This window comes from Kogia breviceps, chromosome 8 (genome assembly GCF_026419965.1).
Source record: "Kogia breviceps isolate mKogBre1 chromosome 8, mKogBre1 haplotype 1, whole genome shotgun sequence".
NCBI lineage: Eukaryota > Metazoa > Chordata > Mammalia > Artiodactyla > Physeteridae > Kogia > Kogia breviceps.
Window position 1 is genome coordinate 22,641,597 of NC_081317.1, and position 25,334 is coordinate 22,666,930.

Sequence of the window (25,334 nt, forward strand, 5' to 3'; positions counted from 1 at the left end):
CAGTTTTTAAATTTCTATTTGATTCATTTTTACAGTTTCTCTGCTCAAAACTTCTTTTTTTTATACATTTTTAGAGTGTTCACCTTTACCTTATGGGACATGTTTATAATAGCTGTTTTAATATCTTTGTCTGATAATTCAAATATCTAGACAGTCTGGGGGTTTGCATTTGTTGATTGTCTCTTCCTGATAAAAAGTAATCAGATTCTTCTTTTTTCCTTTTTTTTTTGAAGTAATTTTGAGATGTATCCTGGACGTTTTGAATATTATATTGTGAGATTCTAGGTACTCTAAAATCCAGAGGATTTTAACAGGACACCAATTTCTTCTCTTCTGTTTTAACAGTGAATAAACCCAGTTAGGTTTAGACCACACATTCTGTCTCTCCTTCTGTGGCAAAGTCTAATGTAAGTTCAATTTTCAAAGCCCTTTCTGTGCTGTTTAGGTCTGCTCCGCACACACACACCTCATATGGGTTAGTCTAGAATAATGGATACAGGTCTATATTGTAGTCTAGTTCTCAAAGCTGTGGTTCTTTGTGTCTGTCCCTGAATTTGCAGCTCATGACTGAGGACTTGTCTCAGTTCATACACAGAATTGGAGGATCTCTTTCTCCAGATCTCTTCTCCCTAGAATTTCCCCTACACACTCTGTCCCTTATGGTTCCTTTCCCTGGTTTTTGGACCAGAAAGCCAGAGTTTCTTTCAAGTTGTACAGTCTATGCTACTGAGATGGCCATCAGGATGAAGTAGCAAGAGAAAACATAGAGGGAAAATAATGGTGATTCCCTCCAAACTCTTTGACCCACAGGCGCCCTTTTATTTGTTCTTCTAGTCAGAGACATGAGTTTTCTTTATGGGCTTTAGGTGCCCACATTGCTGCTGCCATGGTAAATTACCCTAAAGTGCAGTGGCTTAACACAACAAACATTTCATATCTGACATTTTTAATTCATATCTGACATTTCGTATCTGACAGTTCATATCTGACATTTCCAGGTGTTGCTAAGCTGGGTTATCTGGCTCAAGGTGTCTTGCAAAAAACTACAGCCACGATGTTGCCCTGGGCTACGGTCATCTTAGGGCTTGACACTGGTGGCTCTGCTTCCACACTCACTCATAGGGCTGTTGAAAGGCTTCAGAAGCCCCACTTCGAAACTTAGTACCTGGCTGTTGACAGACTGCAGTCCCTTGTTGTCTCTTGGCCAGAGACATCAGTTCCCTGCCCTATGGGCCTCTCCATCAGGCATCTCATGACATGGCAACTGGCTTTCCTCAGAGCAAGAGAGGGGGAGTGAGCAAAATGGAAAACAGAGTCTTTTGTAACTTAATCTTGAAAGTGACATCCCAGCATTTTTGCCATATTTTATTGTTGGAAGTCAGTCATTAAGGACAACCCACATTCAAGGGGAAAGAATTACAAAGACATGAATATCAGGAGGCAGGGGTCATTAGAGGCCGTTTCAAAGGTTGTCTACCATACTTTCTTAAATCAAATGCCCGGTGTGCGTGCTTTTTTTAAAGTTGCAGTATAATTGACTTACACCATTAGTTTCAGATGTATAGCATAGTGACTCAATATGTTTATAGATTATACTCCATGTAAAGTTATTATAAAATATTGGCTATACTGCCATGTGTATATTATATCCTTATAACTTATTTTATATTTATTTGTCTATATCTCTTAATCCCCTTCACCTATCTTGCTTCTCCCTGACCTCTCTCCCCTCTAGTTTGTTTTCTATATCTGTGAATCTGTTTCCGATTTGTTATATTCATTCATTTTATTTTTTGGATTCTGCATATAAGTGAGAACATACAGTATTTGTCTTTTTATGTCTGACTTATTTCACTAAGCATAATACCCTCCAGGTCCATCCATGTTATTGCAAATGGCAGAAATTCATTATTTTGTATGGCTGAGTAGTATTCCAGTGTGTGTGTGTGTGTGTGTGTGTGTGTGTGTGTGTGTGTGTGTGTGTGTGTTACATCCATTCATCTGTTGATAGATACTTAGGTTGCTTCCATATCTTGTCTATTATAAATAATGTTACTGTGAACATTGGGGCACATATTAGTGTTTTCATTTTCTTCAGATATATACCTAGGTGTAGAATTTCTGGATCATATGGTAGTTCTATCTTTAACATTTTGAGGAACCTCCATGCTGTTTTCCATAGTTGCTGTAACAATTTACATTCCCACCAACAGTGTATGAGGGTTCCCTCCCTTTTCCCCACATCATAGCCACCACTTGTTATTTCTGGTCTTTTTGATGATAGCCATTCTGACAGGTGTGAGATGATATCTCATTGTAGTTTTAATTTGCATCTCCCTGATGATTAGTGATATTGAGCATCTTTTCATATGCCTGTTGGCCATCTGTATATGTCTTTGGGAAAATGTCTATTCAGCTCTTCTGCCCAGTTTTTAATCAGGTTGTTAGTTTTTTTGATATGGAGTTGTATGAGTTCTTTATACATTTTGGATATTTACCCCTTATCAATAGTTTGCAAATGTCTTCTCTTATTCAGTAGGTTGCCTTTTTTTTTTTTTTTTTGTGTGTGTGTGTGTGTTATGCGGGCCTCTCACTGTTGTGGCCTCTCCCGTTGCGGAGCACAGGCTCCGGACGCGCAGGCCTAGCGGCCATGGCTCACGGGCTTAGTTGCTCCGCGGCATGTGGGATCTTCCCGGACCAGGGCACGAACCCGTGTTTCCTGAATCGGCAGGCGGATTCTCAACCACTGCGCCACCAGGGAAGCCCTGCCTTTTTGTTTTGTTGATGGTTTCCTTCACCGTGGAAAAGTTTTTAAGTTTGCAGAGGTCCCATTTGCTTATTTTTGCTTTTGTTTCTCTTCCCTAAGGAGACATAACCCAAAATATGTTTCTAAGACCTATGTCTCTGAGTGTACTGCCCATGTTTTCTTCTAGGAGTATTATGGTTTCAAGTCTGAAGATATAATACAGTCTTAAAAATCATGCACACCAGCATGATTTTTAAGACTATATTATGTCTTTAAGCTTTTTCCATATGACATGGAAAAATATAAAATGCTGTCACATGTTTTGTTTTCTTTCTTTCCTGGCAAACATAGATTCCATCTGAGTTCAATAGAAATTAAGGATGTTGAAAAATGCAAGGCAGATCTGGAAAGAGCCAAGGATATGGAAAATTAATGTGGGTATGTTTGGTGCATCATTTTAATGCTAGAATGGTTTTCTAGTCTGAATATTGTTAGGCAAATTAAGTATAAGAAACATCTGGCTGGAGGAAAACAATGCACAAATTAACAGGATAAACAGAAATTAGTGGAGCATGTTGCTTCATTTTAAACTGTACAAGTTTGCAAACATTGTAAGTCTGAGATCAAATCACATTCCACAAGGGATAAATTATGCCACTGCAAATTGTTTCTTTATAAAGTAGTGAAATAAGAGAGAAGTTCCTATTTTTTTAGACTTCACATCAGCTGAAGAGCCACTGAATATATTAAAGCTCTCTGAAGAGTTAGAATTCTCAGGTATGAGACTGGCAAGTTGAAGAGCAGGTAGGAGATTCCCCAAAGTGACAGATTTGCTTCTAATATTGAGTGGCAGAATGTATTTTCCAAAGAGGTCCACAATCATTTTTTTTTTTTTTTTTTTTTTTGCGGTACACGGGTCTCTCACTGTTGAGGCCTCTCCCGTTGCGGAGCACAGGCTCCGGGCGCGCAGGCTCAGCAGCCATGGCTCACGGGCCCAGCCGCTCCGCGGCACGTGGGATCCTCCCAGACCGGAGCACGAACCCGCGTCCCCTGCATCGGCAGGCGGACTCTCAACCACTGCGCCACAGGGCAGCCCCACAATAATATTTTTCTTCCACATGATCTTCTGCCATGTGATCTCGCTGCTCCCCTATCAAGAAGTAGAGTCTATTTCTTTACCCTCTCAACATATAATGAATGAAATAAGAATTGATAGTTATTGTTCTACCTAAGATAAACATTATTACATATTTGTATGTTTTCTTTTATCATGGTTTTCTATGTGCATATTTTTTAAAACTATTCACGTGACACCAGTGGGTTTTTTGCCTCCCCCATCCCAATTTAACAGGATGTACTGAGTATTTTTTATAGCATTAAATTTTTTTGAAACTATAAGCATAATGACTAAATTTTCTTTTTATGTATTTAATATGCTTCATCTAATGATTCTCTTATTTTTAAAAATTAATTAATTAATTAATTAATTTTTGGCCACGTTGGGTCTTCATTGCTGCAGGCGGACTTTCTCTAGTTGCAGTGAGTGGGAGCTACTCTTCGTTTGTGGGCTTCTCATTGCTGTGGCTTCTCTTGTTGTGAAGCATGGGCTCTAGGTGCGTGGGCTTCAGTAGTTGTGGCATGCGGGCTCAGTAGTTGTGGCTCGCGCACTCTAGAGCACAGGCTCAGTAGTTGTGGCGCAGGGGCTTAGTTCCTCTGCAGCATGTGGGATCTTCCCGGACCAGGGCTCGAACCCTTTTCCCCTGCACTGGCAGGTGGATTCTTAACCATTGCGCCACCAGGGAAGTCCCCGTTCTCTTATTATTATACGTTAAGATTATTTCCAATGTTCCCAACATTTTACTTTTATAATTAGTACCATAAATTCCAGCCTTGTACATAAATGTGTGTACTTGTCTCTGATTTTCTCCTTAGAAAGGATTCCTAGCTAAAGGATATGATCATTATCGTACCTTTAAAAAAATCATATTATTGAATTAGGCTGCCAATGGCTAGCCATGTAGAATAGCTCCACTTTCATTAAACTTTAGGAATGGCAAATACATTCCATTGGAGTACCAGCATCAATTAGTTAGTAGTGGTGACTTGGTACTCCTTGATGGGAAGGACTGCAAGACCACATCTGGGTCCAGCAGCAGAGAATTCTAAGATAAATTAGTGGTGTTTAGCCTCAACGAGGGATTGAAGAATAGAACCACATGTGCTTTGTTTCTGCCAACCCAGGCTTAGCCACTTCCGGGGTTAAATATATATTCATTAATTTTGGCCAACATGAAATGCAGAGAAAAAAAGTTTCTTGGGCTCCCTTGTGGCACAGTGGTTGAGAGTCCGCCTGCCGATGCAGGGGACACGGGTTCGTGCCCCGGTCCGGAAAGATCCCACATGCCGCGGAGCGGCTGGGCCCGTGAGCCATGGCCGCTGAGCCTGCGCGTCCGGAGCCTGTGCTCCGCAGCGTGAGAGGCCACAACAGTGAGAGGCCCACGTACTGCAAAAAAAGTTTCTTGTTTCTGTTATAATGCATATTTCCATAATTATAAATGTGGTTCAATAGTTATTCATATGCTAGGTGTCCATCTGAATTTATTCTTCTCAGAATTGCTTTTCCATTACCCTTTGTCTATATTTTCAGTTGTCTTGCTAATGTAGACTTAACGAGAATGCTTTTTATACAAAATGATGATAAAATTTTTTCTGCCATTTTCCAGTTTGTCATTGTCCTTTTAATTTGTTTATGATATTTTATGATGATAAGAGTGTTCATTGCTATGTGGTCAAATTAATGTTTCTCTTTGTGATTTCTTCCTTCGTTTACATGATTAAAACCTTCCACACGCTACAATCTTATAAATGTTCATCTGTATATTCTTCTGGTTTCTTTATGCTTTACTTCATATTTGTCTCTTTAATACATCAGGAATCTAATATCCTCCTCCTAAGACATTTCAAAGAGAGACAGACTGGGGCTTCCCTGGTAGCGCAGTGGTTGAGAGTCCACCTGCCGATGCAGGGGACACGGGTTTGTGCCCCGGTCCGGGAAGATCCCACATGCCGCGGAGCGGCTGGGCCCCGTGAGCCATGGCCGCTGAGCCTGCGCGTCCAGAGCCTGTGCTCCACAACGGGAGAGGCCACAGCAGTGAGAAGCCCGCATACTGCAAAAAAAAAAAAAAAAAAAAAAGGCAGACTAAAGAAGGAGATAAAGAAATTGAGTAAGGAAATATCAAGCAAATTAAAAACAGTGATATTGATAATGATCATGATAATATAGTTGTAGTAAAGCTGAGGTGCCATCCAGACATGGTAAAATTCACGGTAAATATATTAAGTGAATAAAGCTGATTTTATGTTGTTGAAGTTATGAAGTTAGCTTGTTAATGAGTATTTATTCACAGAGAATATAACTATTACAAACATTTATGCATAAAATTTAATATATCACAAAAATATAAAGCAAACCCTAAAAACGTAAGTAAAAAGTGTCAAAAAGTGACTGTACCAGATTTTAACATACTTTCAGTCTTGAACAGATGGAACAGATTAAAGTGAATGCGGATATGGAGTATTTGAATAATGTATACAATAAAGTTGATTTATAAGATAGATGAATTTATATCTTACAACCAAAAATGCTTATTTTTTTTCCAAAAGCTAATGGTATGTTTTACTGTATCCTAAGAAATTGCAATAAGAATAAAAAATGTACAGTCCTGTTCTCAGACCTCAATGAAATAAACTTGAAAATTAATTTTAAAATAGTTTAACAAAACGTAAAAACACTGAGTTAAAATAATAACATAAAAATAAAATAAATTTCCCACTTCAATAATTTATGGGCCAAAAAGGCAATAAAAGTCTAATTATATGTTGTTTAGAGAACAATAATGACACTACAGGTGAGATTGAGCTAAAGTTATACTCAGTGGAAATGATCTCTGCAAGAGCTCTATTTAAAAAACAGAATAAATGAAAATAAATAAAGGACTCAAGGAACTACAAAAAAAATTATTCAGGATAAAAGCATAAATTAATGTATCAAAAAGCAAAGAGTACAAGTGTTTGTTCTCTAAAAGGCACCACAAAATAGATAAAATGTTTGTGAGAGTAATCAAGAGAAAAAAAGTCAAATTACCAATATATAACATTGGAAAGAAACTAATACCATACATATGGAGGAGAATATGATAATTGAAAATGTATGCTACTTAAATCTTTACGTTGATAAATTTTAAGTCTACATTTAAATTAAGGACAATTTCCTAACAATGTAAATTACGAAGACTCTCTTAAGAAGTATAAAAATTTAAATGAACAGATAACCTTGGAAGAGTAATGAAGGAAAATAAAATTGTTATTCAAATATAAAGTGATGGTACTAGTTCTAAGTAAGAAGGTGTAAATACATTCCACCCTGTCTAATGACAACTATAAAATCTATAGGGTGTGTGGAGCCACTATTTGAGGACTCAGGAAAGTTAACAGTAGCAGGTAGCTTGGGGAAGAAGACCAGAATTTAAAATACCACTGAACCAGCAGTGAGTTTACCATTTTCTTCCCCGGCTAGGATCCTCTGGGGTTCCATGCAATAGTCTGAAGCCCATAGGTAGGCATAGGTGCAGAAGAGTGGGAAAGAGAGAGTGTGTGTGTTTGTTTTTTCCTCTCCTTGTTTTTGTACAATATTTCCCAAATCTCAGGCAATGTCTTGGCAGCAGCAGTGATGGCAGAGGCTGCAAAGCAACAGCAGGACCCAAAACTTGGAGGAAGAACCTTCCTCTCTTATCAGTGGATTTGTAAACTCTGGAGGATGGGGCAGAACCTCACTGTCCTCCTGCCATTTGGCCCAAATGCAAAACATAGTCACAGAAGTAAGCAGGAGAGTGAGGCAACTAAAGTCTCAGTTTTTCGGGGCAAAGGACTGAAAAGGGGAACCCCCAGAAAAGTGGAATGTAATGGGGGAGATCATGAGGAATAGATGGCTTTGGAACTTCTGAGCTGCCCATGCATGTATCTGATCTTAGTTAGTAGCTGAACTATAAAAGAGAACACCACCCAGATCCCAGATTGACCACTGGGGGCTCATACACAGGAAAAATCTTAATAGCATTGCAAAAACTTTGAAATCTGAACTAACACTGGAGCCAGCTCCCACAGAAGGATGGTTGGATCTTGTGACCAGAACCTCCCTTGGTTAACTGCCAGCTCAAAAAAAAAAAAAAATCAATACTTTCTATAGGACTTAAATAAGACCCAGAATTTCATAACATAATATTCAAAATACTCTGGAAACAATTCAATTTGCCATCCAAAAAAAAAAAATCACAACTTGTATGGGAAAAGACAATGCCAGCTGACAGATATTGGAATTATATCACAAAGCACCTATCATACAAATGCTTCAACAAGAAATTATTAACTCTCTTGGACAAATGGAAAAATAGAAATGTTCTTCCAACAAATAGAAGATGTAAAGAAGAATCAAATTAAAATTGTAGAACTGAAAAATATAATAACTGAAATTTAAAATTTGCTGAATGGGCTCAATAGTGGACTCAAGATGACAGAAAGAGGAGGACTATCAATCTAGAATTATATATATTATACATATATATATATATACCCACACAAATATATGTGTACACAAACACAGACACGCAGTACCAGGTGCTGGATGGGATGCAGAACCACTAGAACTGATACATTTCTATTGTGAATGAGCAATGGTACGTGCACCACTCTGAAAAACATTTTGGCAGTTTCTTAAAACATACTTTACCATATAATTTAGTAATCCTATCTCTGGGTATTTATTCTAAGTCAATAAAAATTTAAGTTCATATAAACACCTGTACACAAACTTAGATGAATTTCAAAGTTATTTTGCTGAGTGTAAAAAGCTCGTCTCAGAAAATTACATACTGTATGATTCCATTTATATGATTCTTGAAAAGACAAAACTGTAGTGATGGAGAACAGATCAGTGGGTTGCCAGGGATTAGGAGTGAGAGGAGGGTGTAACTGCAAAGGGAGTTTTTTGGAGTGATGGAACTGTTCTGTCGCCTGATTGTGGGTGTGGTTACATGAATCTGTATATGTGTTTGAATTCATGGAACTGTCCACCCACAAAAAGTTAATTTTACTGCATGATAATTTAAAAATAAATTTTATGAAGTAACTATAGTTATAGCTGCCTCCAGATGGGAGCGGTGATGTCATAATTTGTCAACAGGAAATTAATTATCTTTACTCATCTCTTTGTATTCCACACACTGGTGGGAGAAAGAAAAGAGAAAGATTTTTAAAATGCCTTTTAAAAACTTTTATCATTATTATTACTTGTTTTTAGCAGAGCAACCTCAAGAATTACGGTGAAAATCACAAAAGGAGTTTGGTTCAAGCCTTGACCTTGGATATAATATCTAGAAACATGAATGATGCTATTTTTTACAGGTTGAAGATGATGAAAGATGAACACACTATGCTGCTACTTCTAAATGGACATGAGGGCTGGTCCTGTCAGTGAATCTAAAGAGTCCTTCAATGTGTGTCCTTCTGGAAGAGAGCACCTTTGGAAAGCTGGTTCACAACTTCAAGAACACAGGCAATGGTTTGGGCACACTGTTTTGTGGATGACTGTTTCTGAAGAGGTAAAGGAAATGGTCACTGCAGACATAATAGCCAGCTCACAGAGCATTCTAGAAACTGGGGGTACTTTTCAGTACTACATGAAAAATTCCCAATCCATGTGCCTTTCACCAGTTCAAGATGTAAGTCCTACAAAGTTTAGCTGAGGATGATCCCAGTTGTTGTTTGGCAATGTGCTCAAGGCACTCAGATCTCCTGGATAAGATGCCAAAGACTGAGACCAAGCTACTTTTCATGTAAAAGGGGAGGCAAACAGTAGATGCAATGCTGGGTCAGGAGACAATCAAGACAACCCACACTGAACTTCAGCCACCCAAACACAAGGCAAAGGTGACGGTGTGGTGTGACCTGTGGAAAGCACGTGTCTCGGGACCATTTTTCTTTGAAGTAATGTGTCTGAAAAGATGTATTTTATCATGTAAAGTAACCAGTTACTGCTGGCACATGACAGGCTAGGGGAAGTGTGCCAGGAGGGGTTCCAACAGGCTGGCACACTCACCACCCATTAAGCCAGAAGGTGAGGGACTGGTTGGATAATTTCCCAAACTGGTTTGGCTGACATGGTTGTGTGAAGGAAGCTGCCAGATCTGAACTCCCTAGGTTCCTTCCTCTGGGGTTGGTGAAAGGCTCAGGTTTTGTCCACAGAAATCAGAGACCAAAATTATCCGAGGCAGTGCACTGTACATACAAATGCAGGGATGGACACACATGATGTGTTAATTACCACCTTCACTGCACGCTTGTGCTGCTAGCAAGGGACAACACGTTAAACACACCATGCATTGAAATGTAATAGCAATAAAGCATTTTTATTTCCAGACTTTATGGCTACCTCATATAGCTCTATTTCTTCACCCATAAAAATGGAGTACCCACTATATTTCAGGATTTATGGCAGGACTAAATGAAATAAGACACATAAAATGACATGTATTTACATTTTTTTAATCTGTATCTAGTGTTATAACATTTATTTATGTTTACTGCTTTTTAATTGTTTACAGTGTCCACTGCTAAGACTTTTCCATCATGAACTCCATCTTCAGATAATTCTACTTAAAGAAACAATCTGTGCAGGGGAGAATGTCTTTGTTAAATTCACAACTGATAGTCTTATAAAATACAGTCACAAGGTGGCATCTCCCTACTGTCCCTACTGCCTGTCGCTGTGATTCACTAACACTGTGTGATAGATTTGAAAACCAAACAAGATACTATGCCCAACCTGAAACATTTCCTGCCTCTGCTTCCATTTACTGGACTTGATTCTTGACATCTCAGAAGGACCTTTGCCGGCACCACTCTCTGCTTTCTTCCTCACTTCCCCTTCTATCTCTCCCCCCTACAAATCTGTCCTGTCTTTTTACAGCACCTGCTTTAATGTAGGAAGGTGGTTGCAGTGAAGGGTGGGGTGAAGGTGGGTGTCCTTTACACAAGTCCCATTGGATAGACAGGGATTGAGGTTCAGTTTCTTGTTGATCAGGGTGCAGGTGGTGAGAAAAATATAAGGCATCCCCCACCCCTTATACCACCAACACACGTGTTTTTTTTTTTTTTTCTTTTTCCACGTAAGTCTTTATGTCATGAGATGAATCCCAGATAGTTTTTTCTCAGTCTGGCTCCATGTTATCATTTCAGTACCTTTAGGTTGCTTCTGGAACATTTTTCATCGGATGAAAAATGTAGAAAAGAAGAATTTAATCAAATGCCCATGGCTTCTCAATTACAAACTCCTGCTAGAGTCAACCACTGCTACGTAATTCATCACGGTTATATGTAATATAGCAGGCATCAGGTGATTTTACTCTCCCAAACTAAAGATCAGAAAGTCCTTGCAGAAACTGATTTATAACTTTCCTATAGGAACCTCCTCAATTTTAGGGCAGACTAAGCTTCCCAGGGTTTTGTCTCTACTTCGCTTTTTGAACTCAACTGTCTTCCCAATTCAGGTGACTCAACATGGTAATTATTTGCTCTGTTCACTAAATATTTCCACTTTCTGCTTTCTAGGACTATGGTGGGATTGTACTTCTCAACCTCTGGAACTGGACATGGCCATGCATCTTTTTTTGGCCAATGAAATGAAGCAGAAGTGACGTGTGTCACTTTTGGGGGGTAGTGAGTAACTCACTACGTGTGTCTTCTTTTCTCTGCCATAGCATTTATGAAAGCATATATTGAGAGGATAGCGTCCATAGCTACAGGTTTGAGTTTATTATACAGGATCAAGTTCAGCTGAATGTAACAGGAAAACTCAATTAAAAGGGGTAGATAGGCAATCTGAGATGACAGTGGTGGTTTTGCTCTGTGAAGTCTGCAGGACCCCAGGCTCATTCTAGATTACTACTCAGCTGTCGCTATAATGTGACCATTATTCTCATGATTCAAGATGGCTGCTAGAGGTCTGACACCATATTCATGTTCCAGGCAGAAAATGGAATAAGGGAAGAAAGGAGACAACCAACAAAAGAAGCAGCTGTCTTTTACTTTTTTTTTTTTTTTTTTTTTGCGATACGCGGGCCTCTCACTGTTGTGGCCTCTCCCATTGTGGAGCACAGGCTCTGGACGCACAGGCTCAGCGGCCATGGCCCACGGGCCCAGGGGCCCAGCCGCTCCACGGCATGTGGGATCTTCCCGGACCGGGACACGAACCCGCGTCCCCTGCCTCAGCAGGCGGACTCTCAACCACTGCGCCACCAGGGAAGTCCGCAGCTGTCTTTTAAAGAGGTTTTCTGGAAGCTGCCACACAGAACCAGGATTTATATATCATTACCCAGATCCTAGCTTCATGGCCGCATTCATCTGTAAGGGAGGGGATATGTAATCTTTATTTTGGGTACCTTCGTGCCCAGCTAAAACTCAAGAGCTCTATTGCTATTCAAGAAGGGGAGACCAGATATGGTAGGTAGGTGACTAGGAGTCTCTGCCACAGTGAGCATATGACCTAAGTTAGGAAAATTATAATGGCCCATCCCCTTCATCACAGTGCTGGGCTAAGGAATGGGCATATAACCCATGCTTCCTTCAGTGGAGTCTTTCTTTAGGGTCATGGGGGTGGTGGTTTTTCTTGATTTTTTTTTTTTTTAACTTGAGCTTAGGGGAAAGAGTCTTTCCTTCTCAGGTCATAAATCCAAAGACAGAAACTTAATCCAACATGCAAAGAGAAGCAGAAGAGAGAGAAAAAGGGAAGACTTACGTAGTTCTTGATTTCTTTTTCCAAGCCTTTTTGAGACCAGTCGACCACTGCCTTTTGTCCAGTTTAGTTACTGAGCGAAGCAGTCCCTTCTTGTTTACAGCAAGGAGAAGTTGGGTGCCTGTTGCTTGCAACCAGAAAGTCCCAAAGCAATCGTCTACATCCCTGGGTTTCTTTAGGAGCATATGAGCAAATACACATAGTAGTTGCCACGGTGCCTGGCAAATAAAGGTCCTAAAATGTTAGCTCTTAATGATGTATTCGAAATAACACCGAGTAGATGAAATTTGGACAGACTTTCTCTTTTTTTTTTAAAGTCTCAGCTCAAATGAGGTCTTGCTTATTCCTGAGGAAGATTGAGAACTTTCTCTTCTTCTTTTTTTTTTTTTTTTTTTTTTTGCTGTACGCGGGCCTCTCACCGCTTTGGCCTCTCTCGTTGCGGAGCACAGGCTCCGGACGCGCAGGCTCGGTGGCCATGGCTCACGGGCCCAGCCGCTCTGCGGCATGTGGGATCTTCCCAGGCCGGGGCATGAACCCGTATCCCCTGCATCGGCAGGCGGACTCTCAACCACTGCGCCACCAGGGAAGCCCGAGAACTTTCTCTTCTTGCTCTCTCTTCTCCATCCTTGCAATCATCCTACTGCTCTGTAATTGTTTGCAAGTCTGTGTTCTCTTCTGATATCCTTTGAACTTCTGCAAGACTGGAACTGAGTCTTATTCAGCTTTAAATCCTCAGTATCTAATATTCTGGCACAGTAGATGGTCAAATAGAAAAATCCTAGAAAAATGAGGATTTGAAGAGTATTTATGGTTAAATGTGGCAATAATAGCAATCAGCATTTGTAGAGTACATGCTATAGTCTAAGCACTAGCCTAAGAACGTTGTTTTTATGATTATATCCTCACAATAACCTTTAATTTGCTATTATTATTACTCCATTTTACAGATGAGCAAACTAATGTCAAGGTCATACAACTACTGAATGGCAGAGCCAAGACTTCATTCTGGGCAAACAGACTCCAAGAGCCCTAACATTTCAACCAATATACTGTGAAGGTATTTCATTAAATATAGATGGAATTAAATCATCTGATATTAGAGACAAAGGAAACTGAGATCATTGAATTCCATCATGAAACAGATGTGGAAATTGAAGCCAGAGTTGGAAGTGTCTTGGTTCAGAGGATTTATATAATTGCAGAGGCATATCTACACAGGGCTCCTAACTCCTAGCTAGAATCAGTTTTGCAAAGTTTACTCCACCTCTTATGCAAAGTTTACTCCTTCTTTGCACTTGCACCATCCCTTTCGGGGCTTTGTTTTGGAAAAACTACCCCCAGGTGGCAACTTGTGTTTCAAAGTAGCTATGTGCCAGGTACCATTCAAAGCCAAGGAAATAGCCCTCTATGGGTCTCACCTGTTGAAACAGACCACCGGGCACATGAAAGAGGACTGGGGAAAAGGAACCCTTGCTCATCATCAGATTTCAGCTCAAACTTCATGTCCTCTGCAAAGGTTTCCCTGGTCTTCTAAGGTCAAATCTATCTGCCTAAGATCTCCTTCATAGCCTTAGCATGGTCAGCTGTAATTATATACATTATTTGTGAAATATCTGGTTAATGGTCACACCACTTGTTACCCTATAAGTTCCTTGGGCACAAGATCTATGCCAATTTGAGTTCCTCCTTCTATTCCAGGTGTCCTGGCACACAATAGGTGCTCAAAAATATTTGTTGAATGAATGAAGGAGTGACCCAATGGATGAATAAATAAACGCATGAATGCAGCACCAGGACAGATCATCCCTATGGGCTGCATAGGGGTAGATGCAACCCCTATATGGTGTGATCTGAGGCGACTCTCAAGAGGACACACTCACACACACCACTGACCAGAAAGCCCCACCAGGAAAGTCAAACAAACATCCACTTGGTGAGGGCTTTGAGGAACCGGAGAGGGAAAAAGAGACACAAAAGGTGAGCAAGCAATTTTCAAAGGATGCTTTCAACTCCCTGGCCTGTCCGTGTGTGTTTCCTCTACGAAGTGTTTCCAATTACTGTGGCACTCTCGGTATCTGGATCCATCTCCAGTGAATTCCTCTGCAGCTCCTGCCAGACATATGGGATCAATCAGGGCTTCGGCGCTGGTGCGCTTGCTGCGGGAATGTTGACAGCCTGACAGACGCGGGGTTCTGGTGTCATGGAATCTCCGAGAGTCTTTGGCTTGAACTCGGGAGGAGAATGAGAAGGGGGAGGAGAGAGATAGAGGCAGAGATAGAGGAGGGAGAGGGAGAGACAGAGATAGGAGGGAGAGAAGGAGGGAAGCGGGAGATTTTTCTAGACTGCCCCCTTTCCTTCAAACATTTTATAGGCTTCAGGGAGAGCGAGGAGGAGGAGAGAGGGGAGAGAAAAGACGAGAGCGAGAGGGGTAGCGAGCGCGCGCCGTTCTGTCCCTTGTCCCCGGGCGGCCGGAGGAGGTTGGACTGTGTCCCCAGTGTCAGATGAGAGGGCGCTGAGGCTCGCGGCCGCCGTCCCGCGCCCCGCGCCGCGCACGCCCCTCGGCGAGCCGGGGCGGCTGAGCATCTCTCCGCGCCGGGCCGACGCCTGCGCCCCGGGCGGCCGCTCCGTCTCCAGCGCAATGTGGGCGCGCCTGGCCTTTTGTTGCTGGGGTCTGGCGCTCGTTTCGGGCTGGGCGACCTTTCAGCAGCTGTCCCCGTCGCGCAATTTCAGCTTCCGCCTCTTCCCCGAGGCCGCGCCCGAGACCCCGGGGCGGCTGCCCGCGCCGCCCGCGCCCGGCGAGGACGCGGCGGCGGCGGAGAGCAAAGTGGAGCGGCTGGGCCAGGCTTTCCGGCGACGCGTGCGGCGGCTGCGGGAGCTCAGCGAGCGCCTGGAGCTCGTCTTCCTGGTGGACGAGTCGTCCAGCGTGGGCCAAGCCAACTTCCTCAGCGAGCTCAAGTTCGTCCGTAAGCTGCTGTCCGACTTCCCCGTGGTGCCCACGGCCACGCGCGTGGCCATCGTGACCTTCTCGTCCAAGAACAACGTGGTGCCGCGCGTCGATTACATCTCCTCCCGCCGCGCGCACCAGCACAAGTGCGCGCTGCTCAGCCGCGAGATCCCGGCCATCACCTACCGCGGTGGTGGCACCTACACCAAGGGCGCCTTCCAGCAAGCCGCGGTAAGGTGCCCGCCCCTCCCGGCCCCGGCCCGCGCCCCGGCCCTGCCCACCCACCGCTGCCTGTCCGGCTTGAAGCCGGGCTCAGCCTAGGGCAAGCCACAGCACCCTGAGTCAAGCGTCCCCATCCCCAAAGTCAGAATCATACCTATCCTTCTATTGTTTTGTGGGTGGGGTCCCTTGGGATGATGGATTTTAAAGGCTTAGGAAGATGTCAGGCTCCTTAAGTGGTCTTTGAGGACCCTCTTAGGAAGAGGTCCTTCAAATGCTCTTCACAATTCATGCTCGTAGGGACAAACCGTGGCCAAACTGGAATAGGTGAGTATGTTTTATGAAGTGTCTCTAAAGGTAAGAGGTAAAGTAACCTGAACATTTCCCCAATTCTCTGGTACGTGATTTTATGCTTTCAATATGAATTTCGTTGCTCTGAGTCCTTTACAAGATTTTTAGCACCTGGAAGAGGAAGTCAGTTTAAGATGCTGGACTTTTACTTTTCCAGAATTTAACTTTTTCTGATTACAATGTGACACATATTCAGTTGAAGAAAATTTGGAGCATATAGAAATGTCAGACACATGATAGCAAGCCAATTTTTGTGAAATGAATGAAATCAGAGGAGGAAAATGGGGGGAAAAAGAAGCCTCTAATCCCATCACCCTTATGAAGCCACTGTTTACATGTTGTTGAACATTTGCCCAGTATGCACATCCTTTTTTTTTTTTTTTTTTTTTTTTTTTGCGGTACGCGGGCCTCTCACTGTTGTGGCCTCTCCCGTTGCGGAGCACAGGCTCCGGACGCGCAGGCCCAGCGGCCATGGCTCACGGGCCCAGCCGCTCCGCGGCATGCGGGATCTTCCCGGACCGGGGCACGAACCCGCGTCCCCTACATCGGCAGGCGGACTCTCAACCACTGCGCCACCAGGGAAGCCCCATCTGCACATACTTTAAACCAAACTGGTGTCTTGCTCTTTTGTAGCCTACATTTTTCATTTGTTATATCATGAAATGATCTACATCATTATATATGTAATATAATATAGTTATTTATATACCTACCTAACTCGCATACTAGTCTAATGGGTGCATATACTATGATCTATTTTACCTGTCGCCAGTTGTTGGACACTTAGGTTTTTATTGTCATGGTAAACACAAATATTTATGGACCCCTTTGATTACCTTGGTAGGAAGAATTTCTGTAAAGTTGCTGACTTAAAGATACGGACATTTGTAAACTACTCGATACGTATTTCCAGTTCTCCCTTGGAGGCTTGTATAGATTTACATTCCCACCAGCGGAGTTATCACAGCAGTAAGTTTGCCACACGGTCACCGATAACATGCGCTCGTATTTTTAATGTCTTTGCCAGTTTGGTAGGTGAATAGAGGTATCATTTTAGCAAATTCAGTTGTTTTAGTTTTACTGGGGAATGAACATTTTCTGATACATTTACTGGGCATTTGTATTTTTCCTTTGATAATTACCTGGTCATAATTTTTGCCCATTTTGCAATTATGGTGCGTGTTTGTTGGTTTATTTTAATGATTTGTAAAAGCTCTTTACATAATAAGACTGGTAACTCTTTTTTATATATGCTGCAAATGTTTCTCCAGTTCACTGCCTTTTACTTTTGTTTATCACGGTGTTGTTAGATGGATGATTTAAATTTGTACATAGCCAAATCCATCAAACTTTGTCTTTAAGATCTTACATTTGCTTATGTTCTTAGAATGGCTTTCTCATTTCCCAAATCAGAGAAATATTTTCCCATCTAACAGTTTAATCTATCAGGAGCTTGTTTTAGTGTATGGTATGACAAAGATGTCTAACTTAATTTTTAATAAATAGTTAACCAGTTGTCCCAGCATCATTTGTTTACTAGCCATTCATCCTTTTCCAATTTAACTGAATGCCACTTTTATCAGACACTAAAAGCTTATGGGTATTTGATCTCCTCCTGGCTTTCTATGAATTTTTATTATCCTGGATGATAGGATAGTCCATCCTATTATCTATCTATTAGTTTTAAGCTTTCAAAAAGTGATTTAATGATTATAACCTTACAATATATTTAAATATCTGGTAGTGCAAATTCTCCTTTTTCTTATCTTTTCTCTTTAAATCAGTTCTTATATATTTATAACTTAATATGAATTTTTAATTCACTTTCACATATTCCAAATGAAACCAGCCAGGATTTTGATTTCAATATAGAAAATATAAAATTAAATTGGGGATTATTTACATTTTATAATAATAGTCCTTCCAAGTCAAAAATATGGTATGTCCATTTATAACCAGTTCTTTTTGTATCCTTCAGTAAAGTCGTAGATTTCTAGTAATTAAGTCCTGCATATATTTTTCAAATTTAGACCTAAATGTATTCTATTCAATACTGCTATCATGAATAGCATCTTTGCAAATTAAATTTTAAACAATTATTCTTTTTTTACTTTTAAAAAATTTTATTGAAGTATAGTCAATTTACAGTGTTGTGTTAATTTCTGTTGTACAGCAAAATGACTTAGTTATACATATATATCCTTTTTCATATTGTTTGCATTATGGTTTATCACAAGATATTGAATATAGTTCCCTGTGCTATACAGTAGGACATTGTTGTTTATCCATCCTATATATACCAATTTGCATTTGCTAATTGCAAACTCCCAATCCTTCCCTTCCCCACTCCCCCTCCCCCTTGAAAACTGCAGTCTGTTCCCTATGTATGTGAGTCCGTTTCTGTTTCATAGATATGTTCATTTGTGTTGTATTTTAGATTCCACATATAAGTGATGTCACATGGTATTTGTCTTTCTCTTTCTGACTTATTTCGCTTAGTATGATCATCTCTAGATCCATCCATGTTGCTGCAAATGGCGTTATTTCATTCTTTTTTATGGCTGAGTAATAGTCCATCTATTTAGGTCTTATTCCCATTTTTCGATTGGGTTGTTTGTTTTTTTGTTATTGAGTAGTATGAGCCGTTAAACAATTATTCTTGATGTAAAGAAACGTTGATTTTTTAAACATGACTTACGTATCTGAATTCTTGTCCAACTCTCTTTGATTCATTTTATAAAAATACATTTTATTTTACTGATAGTGTTTATTGTAGAAGATAAAATAATCAGAAAAATTTTCTGTAAATACACTGTAATATTTTGGTACATATCCTTCTTTTTGCAGTTGTCAAGGTAGTAGGTATGTTTTCATACGTGTACATATATCATGCATAAATAATGTTTACCCAAAAAAGGATTGTATTGTATGTTCTCTTTTTTAACTTGACTTTTCCATCATATTTTGCAGTCTTCTTTTCATAATAAGAAATACACTTCTACTTTATCATTTTTCATGGTCACACAGTATTCCATTACAGGATGTGCTTTTATTTTTATCATGTAATTACCTATTATTGTATATTTAGGCTGTTACAAACAATACTGTGTGAGCAAATCTTTGCTCATATTTCTAATAATTTCCTTAATACAAATTTCTGAAGTGGTAGGTATTAATCCTTCAGAGAGGATGCCTATTTTTTAAGGCCTTTGATACATGTGCCAAGTGGCTCTGTAGAAAATGGGTACCAAATTGCACTCCTACATGTAGTGCCTGGGTCCATGTATAGGAAACAGCCAACACAGGTTAGTATCATTTGAACATGACACGCCTAATTTATATGTGAAAAGTAGAATCCCATTTTTTTTTTTTTTTTTGGCTGCATTGGGTCTTCGTTGCTGCGTGTGGGCTTTTTTGTAGTTGCGGTGAGCAGGGGCTATTCTCCATTGCTGTGCGCGGGCTTCTCATTGCAGTGGCTTCTCTTGTTGCAGAGCATGGGCTCTAGGAGCGTGGGCTTCAGTAGTTGTGGCACACAGGCTCAGTAGTTGTGGCTCGTGGGCTCTAGAGCGCAGGCTCAGTAGTTGTGGTGCAGGGGCTTAGTTGCTCTGTGGCCTGTGGGATCTTCCTAGACCAGGATCGAACCTGTGTCCCCTGCATTGGCAGGAGGATTCTTAACCACTGTGCCACCAGAAAAGTCCCTAGAATCCCATTTTATATTGCATTTCCTCATTAGTGAGGCTGAACACTTTTTTCATGTACTGTTGGCTATATATAGCTCATTTCGTGAATACCTCTTAAAATATTTTGGGATTATTACCCATTTTCCATTTGAGGGTGCTTCTTTTTCTTAGTGATTTGTAAATGCATTTTAAATCTTAATGATATTAACCCTCCTGCTGGCAAGTCTGCGGCAAGTATTTTTTCCTCTGTGTTTCACTTGCCTTTGAACTTTGTTTTTGATGCTAGCATTTACCATTTTATCCATCTGTTGAACCTACTTTTAATTTGTGCTTTTTTTCCCTTTCCTATGAAGTTTGAAAGGCTTTTGCCTTTAAGAGACAAAAGAACTCCCTAAAGATGTCCTCTCTTAATTGAAGTAGTTACGCCAGGCAGGGTTCAGTTTTGTAGACTCAGTCCTCTGTTGGCCTCCACTCCAAGTTCTCATGAGGTCCCAAAGGCTGGCCTTATTCCTCATGTCACTGCCCACTCCATCAGGGAAGAACCCCTCTGCATCAGGGAAAAACTTGCCATAGACCAGCTCCTCTGTTTGGCTTGGCCAGGTCTGCCCAGGGCCTCTCAGTACTGTTGATCCAAATCAGTTCAATGGGTAATGAGTTGAGTATGAACTACTTTCCTCAAGACCTACTCTGTCTTCAGCTTTCTCCTTCCAAATACTACATCCTGTCTTGGAAAGTGGAATTGCCAATAGGGGTCCCAGTACCTTTCTTCAGTCTGGATCCGTTTGTAATCTAACAAGCAGAAATTTCTCAAAAGTTTGTTTTAACTGAACTTTCCCTTGACTTTATTTTCCTTTTCTCTTTTTGGTTGGGTTATGAGAAGGTACAGCAGAGGGTCAGCTGGACTCAGTTCCTGTCTAACCTGGAAACCTACATGTCTTTATTGTAACTTTGCCAAGCCTCTGATGATTTGCTTAGGTATAATTAAAATATGATATTTATGGAAAAAAATTGATAGAAGATGACCGGTGTTTAGAAATGGCATTAGTAGAAGTTTGAATGTGAATTTTGGCAAAGAGATCAAGCAAGGCTGTTTTATCACAGGATTAGTTTGAAAATGATAAACTGTGTGGTTCTGTTTGGAAATTTAGACATTTCTTCATGGAGATGAAACAGTTCATCAGATTCCCATGTGTGCGTAGAATGGTAATATTGGAACTGATTGTGATCTGGCCTTTATGTGAAATTGAAAATCATGGGGATTTGAGGTTATTCATTATTTTCCTCAGAAAAATGAGTTTTTCAAACCTTTTCCATTTGACACTGAATGACCGCACAGCTGTCCACAGCCACAAACACAGGCAGACAAATATGCAAACACATAGATACACACTTGCAAGTACATGGCTACCCCTCCCAATTCAGACCTCTTCTCCTCTTACGTAAAATTTCAAGATAGAGAATTTCCTTTACCAACATGAAATTTGCTGTTATACCTCAGCACATATGATTGACTAAACAAAAAGGGTAACAATGTTGCTTCATTTTTTATAGGGTGTCAGAATTGTACCACTTGATGGGGGGAGTATATGCACAGACACACTTTATTTGAATGGATGAGCTGCAGTGTAGATGTTTTCTTTTGGGGCACCATCCCCCACTGTCATCAAAGAGTATAGGGCAAAAGCAGTGAAATCTGTAGTTAGTACAGTTCCCTCCAGAGACACAATCAATAGAATGGGGGAAAGATTTAGCACCTTGAACTTAATTACATGAAAGCCGTTGACAAAACAAACAAAAAGCTCTTCAGCTTTTCTTTTCCAAGAGATGATTGTTTCACAGTGACCTTTCTTTGGGATTTTCTCCCTGACATGTATTTATAAATTGCCTTTTCTAAAGTGCATATTTTGGATTGGCCCCTCTATGAACGCAAAACTCTTCAACTCCTAAGCATTTCACATCATAATAAAATCAGAACCCCTCATCCCACTTCACTTTTGCTAAATATCTCTTACACAAACATAGCATGGAGCTTCCTTTGGAAAAAACTGCTGCTTTCTTGATTGTTCCAGAGTTCCAGAAATATGATCCAATGGTGGGGAACATGCTGCCTTGCCAAACGTCCGAGCTTTAGGTGTGGCCCAAAGACTGGGAATGGACAGGCAGAGACTCTTCCTAGCTTCAAGGGAAGGCCATCGTCGTTATGTGTCCACGCTGCTACACGTTCACACCTTTACCTTTTAAGTGTTCTAATGAAACCTGGAGTTGTGTGAGATGCCACCAGATTAAAACTCTGATGAATAAAATTAAGGTTATTTTATTTCTATACAATGAACCAATAATAGCCTATGCAGCAGTCTTTCTGATGGCCCAGATGCTAAAGGAATAAGCAAAGTTTGGGTTCTCCTTCCCTATTGGAAGGGGTAGAGGGGAGTCATACAGTCTGCAGTGGATTCAGCTGTTCCAAACTCAGAGCCTGATTTAGATGTCAAGAATTACTCACTGTTGAAGGAGCTAAGTTCTTTGTTGATGCCGGAAAGATGATCTTTCTAAATACACCTCTGGAAGTGTTCTCTCTTTTGTGCTTCTTAAACTTTAAAACAATTCTCATGTTGCCTGGGTCTTCTGTAGCAACTTCTTTTGTAATCCCATCTGTACTTTAGAATTGTGAATGACGGAATGAGTGAGTGAATGAATCCTCGGTGCATAAAACAGATCCAGACCTCGCGTATATTTCCCAGGCAAAGATGGTACTGGAATTTATTTGGAGAGAGAGCAAATAATTGTCAAATATTGAATTCTGATTTCTTCTTAGTCTGGTGTCTGTGTATTTCATTCATTAGTTTTGTTAGGCCCAGCATACAGGACACTGTGACATGTATTAAGAGGGTGCACGTATGCTACTGTTAAAGACACTTATCACTATTGGCTGCCAGTATTATACGATGTTTGGTTGAAATGCATCATGAGGGTACTTGGTCAAAGACTGAATGCTTAAACGCAGAGGAAGGGCAGACTGCTCTGTCCTACTTCACTTCTGTGGTCAGAGGATAGGAAAGCCTTCCCCAGTGTCCTCTTGGTAACAATGTGCTAGAGAGGATTTCTCTTAACAGCGACCATGAAGTAGAATTATCAAATGTATTCATTCTTGACCAGATACACCTTTAATTTGTAAAGTGATCTGTAATTTATGAAGCGCTTTCATGTTATGAGTTGACAGAACCAGTTTTACAGAAAAGGCCTGGATACTGGGAGAGGTTAGGTATCTAAATGGTACTCACAGGGCTGAATAAATGCCAAAGGTAGAGTCAATCCAGTGTCCGATTTGTCATCTGGTCTTTCTCCTCCCCACCACCCCTCACCCCACCCACATCTTACTGTATTACCTCCATTTGTTGAGTTGTATCAAAAGCCAGGGAGAAGTAGGGAATCCCATCTCCAGGGCTTCTAAAGTGTTGCATAAGATATAATGCCAATCTAACCCAGAAGACAAAAACCATGGCTTGAAGGCCATAGTCATTCCATGGGTGCTTTTCAATTGACCCTTAATGTGTGTGATATATATATGGCCTATGTGTGTGTGTGCAGGTGCATATATATACGTGTGTGTGTGTGTGTATTTGTGTATTTTAAAATATATATGTATATTTAATGTATGTTTTAATTTTGGCAGGCATTTTAAAATCACGAGATGGCATTTTTTTTAAATTTGAGTTTGGGGCTTACTCTTTTTTTTTTTTAACATCTTTATTGGAGTATAATTGCTTTACAATGGTGTACTAGTTTCCGCCCTACAACAAAGTGAATCAGCTATACATATATCCCCATATCTCCTCCCTCTTGCGTCTCCCTCCCACCCGTCTAGGTGGTCTAGAGAGACTGAGCTGATCTCCCTGTGCTTTGTGGCTGCTTCCCACTAGCTATCTATTTTACATTTGGTAGTGTGTATATGCCCATGTGGGGCTTACTCTTGACAGATTGGGGTGTGTAACAATTCTGGGTGTGATTTCTCTCAACTCCTCAGCATCCCCACCTGGCACTTAGAATTTCATTTTGTGATCCTTGATTGTGTTCCACGCTCTAACAGGGACCAATCATTGGCAGAGCCTGAGATGGTATAATCCCCTCTAGTTGGTCCTCTGAGCTTCCTTTTTACCCCAATATATTAGCTAAGATTAAATTTAGCTGGATGTAGTAGAAAAATCTAAAGTACCACTAGCTTAAACATGATAAACAGTTGTGTCTCTCTCAAATTAAGTCTTGAGTAGAAAAGTCAGAGCTAATATGGCAGCTGTCTGATGTCTTCAGGGACCTGGAGTCCTCTCTTTGAGACCTCTGTTCTATCATCTTGGGGTCACCTCATGGTCCAAATTAGCTGTTTGAGCTCCTACCATCAGGGGCTCATTCCAGGAGGCAAGAAAGGATAAAGACGGTCATATTGCTGTTTAAGAAGACTCTGTAGCAATTGACACAATACTTCCACGTAGATCTCACTGACGGGGACTTGGTCTCAGTCCCATCCTTAGCTTTACAGAGTTTTGTTACTGAAGAGGAAGGAGAGTGTGGATACTGAGGAAGTGATGAGTGGTCTTTACCAAACCAGTGTGTCAGGAAGAGTCAGGCCTTGCCTAACTAAAAAATACCTTTGTCCTTGTGCTAGATCGTGCTTTTGTTTTAGGAAAAACTCTCAAAGTTCCTGAGCAATCTATTTAAATTTTGGCAACAGAAACTTCCTATGTTAGTTTCCCAGAAGCTCCTAAATAATATGGCATTCACTCCCAGATAAAAGATTATACTGAGAGTGATGGGGGGAAAAATGCATCCCACAAAATATAATCAATATTTTATTGTCAGTTAGTAAATCCACATGAACCTTTCTCAGGAAAACATGGTTCTTCTTTGGCTTTTCAGAGGAAGCTGTCAGGTTAAGAGATTTCTACATTAAAAGGAATTTCCTGTTCTGTATTATCTCTGCCTTTCCCGTAGATTTTTAACACTATTTTCTAAATCTCCCCCGGCCATATGAAGAATGTATTTCTGGCATAGAATCTGCTTACATACAGTAACCTGCTTTGTATTGGAGGCCAGTTGTGGATAGGAAACATTCTGTGAGATGTTGTATTCCATGAATGTTGTTACAGCACTTCATCTGCAATGAACGATAGTAAGAAGGAACTGAAATATGCAGTGCATTAGTCGGTGCATTTTCGTATCAATCTTGATGAAAAGATTTTTAAAATATTCATCTTCTTTGTTATCTGCCTTCGTCACTAGGTCCTTCAACCAGTTGCATTTTATTTGTGTAAAGTGTCAAGCAATAACAATGTTTCAAATTCACAGCATTCTTTCTTTCCCAGTTGCAGTGAACCCCAAAACTATAAACTTGAGGAGCGAGAGTCTAGTCGCTACATATGTTGAAATAGTGATGGCTACCTTGTTTTGTGTGAATAGATGTCATTCAAAATTAAGGACAAAACTTCCTACAAGAGTAATAGAGAAAAAAATTTTAAAGAAAGTTCTTAGCAGGGCTTATTACAAGATTGAATCATT

The 25,334-nt window shown here is 40.6% G+C and overlaps 1 protein-coding gene and 1 long non-coding RNA gene across 2 annotated transcripts in view; both read left to right on the top strand.

Annotated features, from left to right (window-relative positions):
- The window catches only part of LOC136794732 (uncharacterized), a 58,824-nt gene extending 44,242 nt beyond the window's left edge, over positions 1 to 14,582 (top strand). Inside the window, exons 4-6 of the long non-coding RNA XR_010841892.1 lie at positions 9,206 to 9,402; positions 13,541 to 13,650; positions 14,292 to 14,582. This is a non-coding gene — a long non-coding RNA (uncharacterized lncRNA). The remainder of the gene's footprint in view (positions 1 to 9,205; positions 9,403 to 13,540; positions 13,651 to 14,291) is intronic.
- Positions 14,583 to 14,892: 310 nt separating this feature from the next.
- SVEP1 (sushi, von Willebrand factor type A, EGF and pentraxin domain containing 1) overlaps positions 14,893 to 25,334 on the top strand; it is a 193,390-nt gene continuing 182,948 nt past the window's right edge. The window contains exon 1 of the mRNA XM_059072281.2: positions 14,893 to 15,768. Coding sequence (XP_058928264.1) covers positions 15,232 to 15,768 — 537 coding nt within the window. The 5' untranslated portion in view covers positions 14,893 to 15,231. The remainder of the gene's footprint in view (positions 15,769 to 25,334) is intronic.